The sequence below is a fragment of the Phragmites australis genome, chromosome 8, assembly GCF_958298935.1.
Source record: "Phragmites australis chromosome 8, lpPhrAust1.1, whole genome shotgun sequence".
Classification (NCBI taxonomy): Eukaryota; Viridiplantae; Streptophyta; class Magnoliopsida; order Poales; family Poaceae; genus Phragmites; species Phragmites australis.
The window spans coordinates 3,202,334-3,204,489 of NC_084928.1; the positions used below are offsets into that span (position 1 = coordinate 3,202,334).

Consider the following 2,156-nt stretch of genomic DNA (forward strand, 5'->3'; position numbering starts at 1 on the left):
AACAGTAATGCGTTACGTTTTTCTTCCCAAATCAAAATGTGTATTTGAAACATCAAATCAATGTCAGGCAGATTTTGCGAGAATAGGAATATCTGGCATAAACGGAATGTATTAATGGAGAGATAGCCGATCTAAGCAAATCGTTAATGATTAGGTTGTTTGCAAAATTAAACCGCAGATCCCGAAGTTTCTCTAATCTCTCTGTCTCCCTCTCTCTCCTCCCCTATATCTCTACTAAGCAACTATCTGTGTCCTCTCTCTCTCCTCGTTTTTCACAAGTAGCAACTGAGCAATGGTGGAAGATATCGTGCACAAGCCGGCGCCGAGGCAGCAGAGGATCAAGAAAGAGCCAGAGCCAGCCACGGTTATCGTGCGCAAGCCGGCGGCAAGGCGGCAGAGGATCAAGGAGCCCGAGGCGGGCACGGTGCGCAGGCTTGTTCGCATCTTTTGCGACGACCGTGACGCCACGGACTCTTCCGACGACGAGGCCATCGGCGACCACGCGCCACGTGGAGCCCGCCACTTCATCAGGGAAATCCGCCTCGATCAGCCTGCCTGTTGCAAAGGCATGGTGTCGTCCGCGGCTCCGGCTCCCGCCGGGAAAGCTGGTGGTGTCAAAAGGAAAGCGCTGGGAGCGACGGCGGTAATGGCGGGTGGCGCGACGGGCACGGCGGAGCGGAGGTTCCGCGGCGTGCGGAGGCGGCCGTGGGGGAAGTACGCGGCGGAGATCCGCGACCCGCAGAAGGGCCAGCGGTTGTGGCTGGGCACCTTCGACACCGCCGAGGAGGCAGCCAGGGAATACGACACCTTCGCGCGCCTCCTCCGCGGGCCCTCGGCAACGACCAACTTCCCCGCGCCACCGTCGCCCTCCGCCGTTCCTGCCGTGGCCGACCTTTCTTCCACTGAAGAATCCAGCGACGAGTCGCAGCACGTGGGCTCGCCGGTCTCCGTCCTCCGCACAATGCCGGGCGAGACGGCGGCCTGCCCTGTGCCGCTCAAACCCACGGGCGCCGCTGATGCAGCAAGCCAGAATTCCTCGTCCTCCTCCCACAGCGTCGACACGCCCTGCGGCGGCCTCTACCCGTTCTCCGCCGACGCGCTCCTCCCGCACGACGACGACGTGTTCTTCCCCGGCGTCGTCCCCTTCGGCGAGCCGGCGCCCGGCGCACTGTTCGACGACTTCATGATGCCGCAGCTCGACTATGTCGCCAGCTCGTCCCCGCTTGACCTCGGTGACCTCCCGATGTGGCCGGGCGTGGACGGCAGCTGCTTCAGCGACATCAGCGACGATCTGTTCGCCGCCGAGCCTGTCCCTGTGCTGTGACGACGGATCATTCATTTCGGATCAGCGGCCGGAAGGTTTCGTCCTTTGCTGAGGAGCCAAATGCCAATTTTTTCCCAAAGGTTTCGTCTCGCATCGTCATCTCATTCGTTAAGTGTGATCAAGTGAGTATTGCGAGTACATGTAAGTGTTGCATGAGACAGACCGGATTTGGTACAGAAAATTTAACCTGCTCGTGTTGGTGTGCTTGGTTGATCGGCATGTTCTTGCTTCAGAAAGCAGTTCGCTCTTAGCTGCAGTGTGTTTTCCAGCCGACACGCCAGTGAATGGGAAATGCAACTTAGTATACTTTCGCGCAAGCACGGTTATCTCAATTATTCATTTTTCTCATTCGATACTTATCTATCTGTTAATTTTTTTATATATATTATATTTTTTATTTATCCTTCTACTATAAATCTCAATATAAATAAACTATGTTATATCTGCTAAGCTCTCGTCAGGATTAGTTGGAAAAACGATCTGTGTATGGACTGGCGGGAAGCTCGGTCGGTGCAATTTCAGTCCCACCCTTTTTTTTTTTAGAGGAAATTTCAGTCCCACCTGGGCGCTTAGCTTTCGGCACAAGCCGACCTCATCGCACTCGATCCACGCAGGCCCAGCTTGGACTTGGTTTGAATCTTTGAACGTGACTTGCTGCTCGAGTCTGCATAGCCGAACCCCAGGTTAGCTTGACAGGCCCAATACTGAATTCAGCTAGGCCTTAATTTCAACTATCTGGCTGAAAGTGACTAGAGAGAGGTGAATAGGTTTTTTTGAAATTTAAAACTAAAAACAGCGGATTAAACTGCCGGATATTCCGGTGAAGTCCGGA

At 54.5% G+C, this 2,156-nt stretch overlaps 1 protein-coding gene across 1 annotated transcript; it reads left to right on the forward strand.

The window, feature by feature from the left end:
• Positions 1 to 292: 292 nt before the first annotated feature.
• On the forward strand, positions 293 to 1,324 carry LOC133927521 (ethylene-responsive transcription factor CRF4-like). The gene has a single exon (XM_062373997.1). It carries the CDS (start codon positions 293 to 295, stop codon positions 1,322 to 1,324), a length of 1,032 nt encoding a protein of 343 aa, XP_062229981.1.
• Positions 1,325 to 2,156: the final 832 nt, after the last annotated feature.

Coding starts and splice junctions, on each gene's coding strand:
- LOC133927521 (XM_062373997.1), top strand. CDS start 293: ATGGTGGAAGATATCGTGCACAAGCCGGCGCCGAGGCAGCAGAGGATC.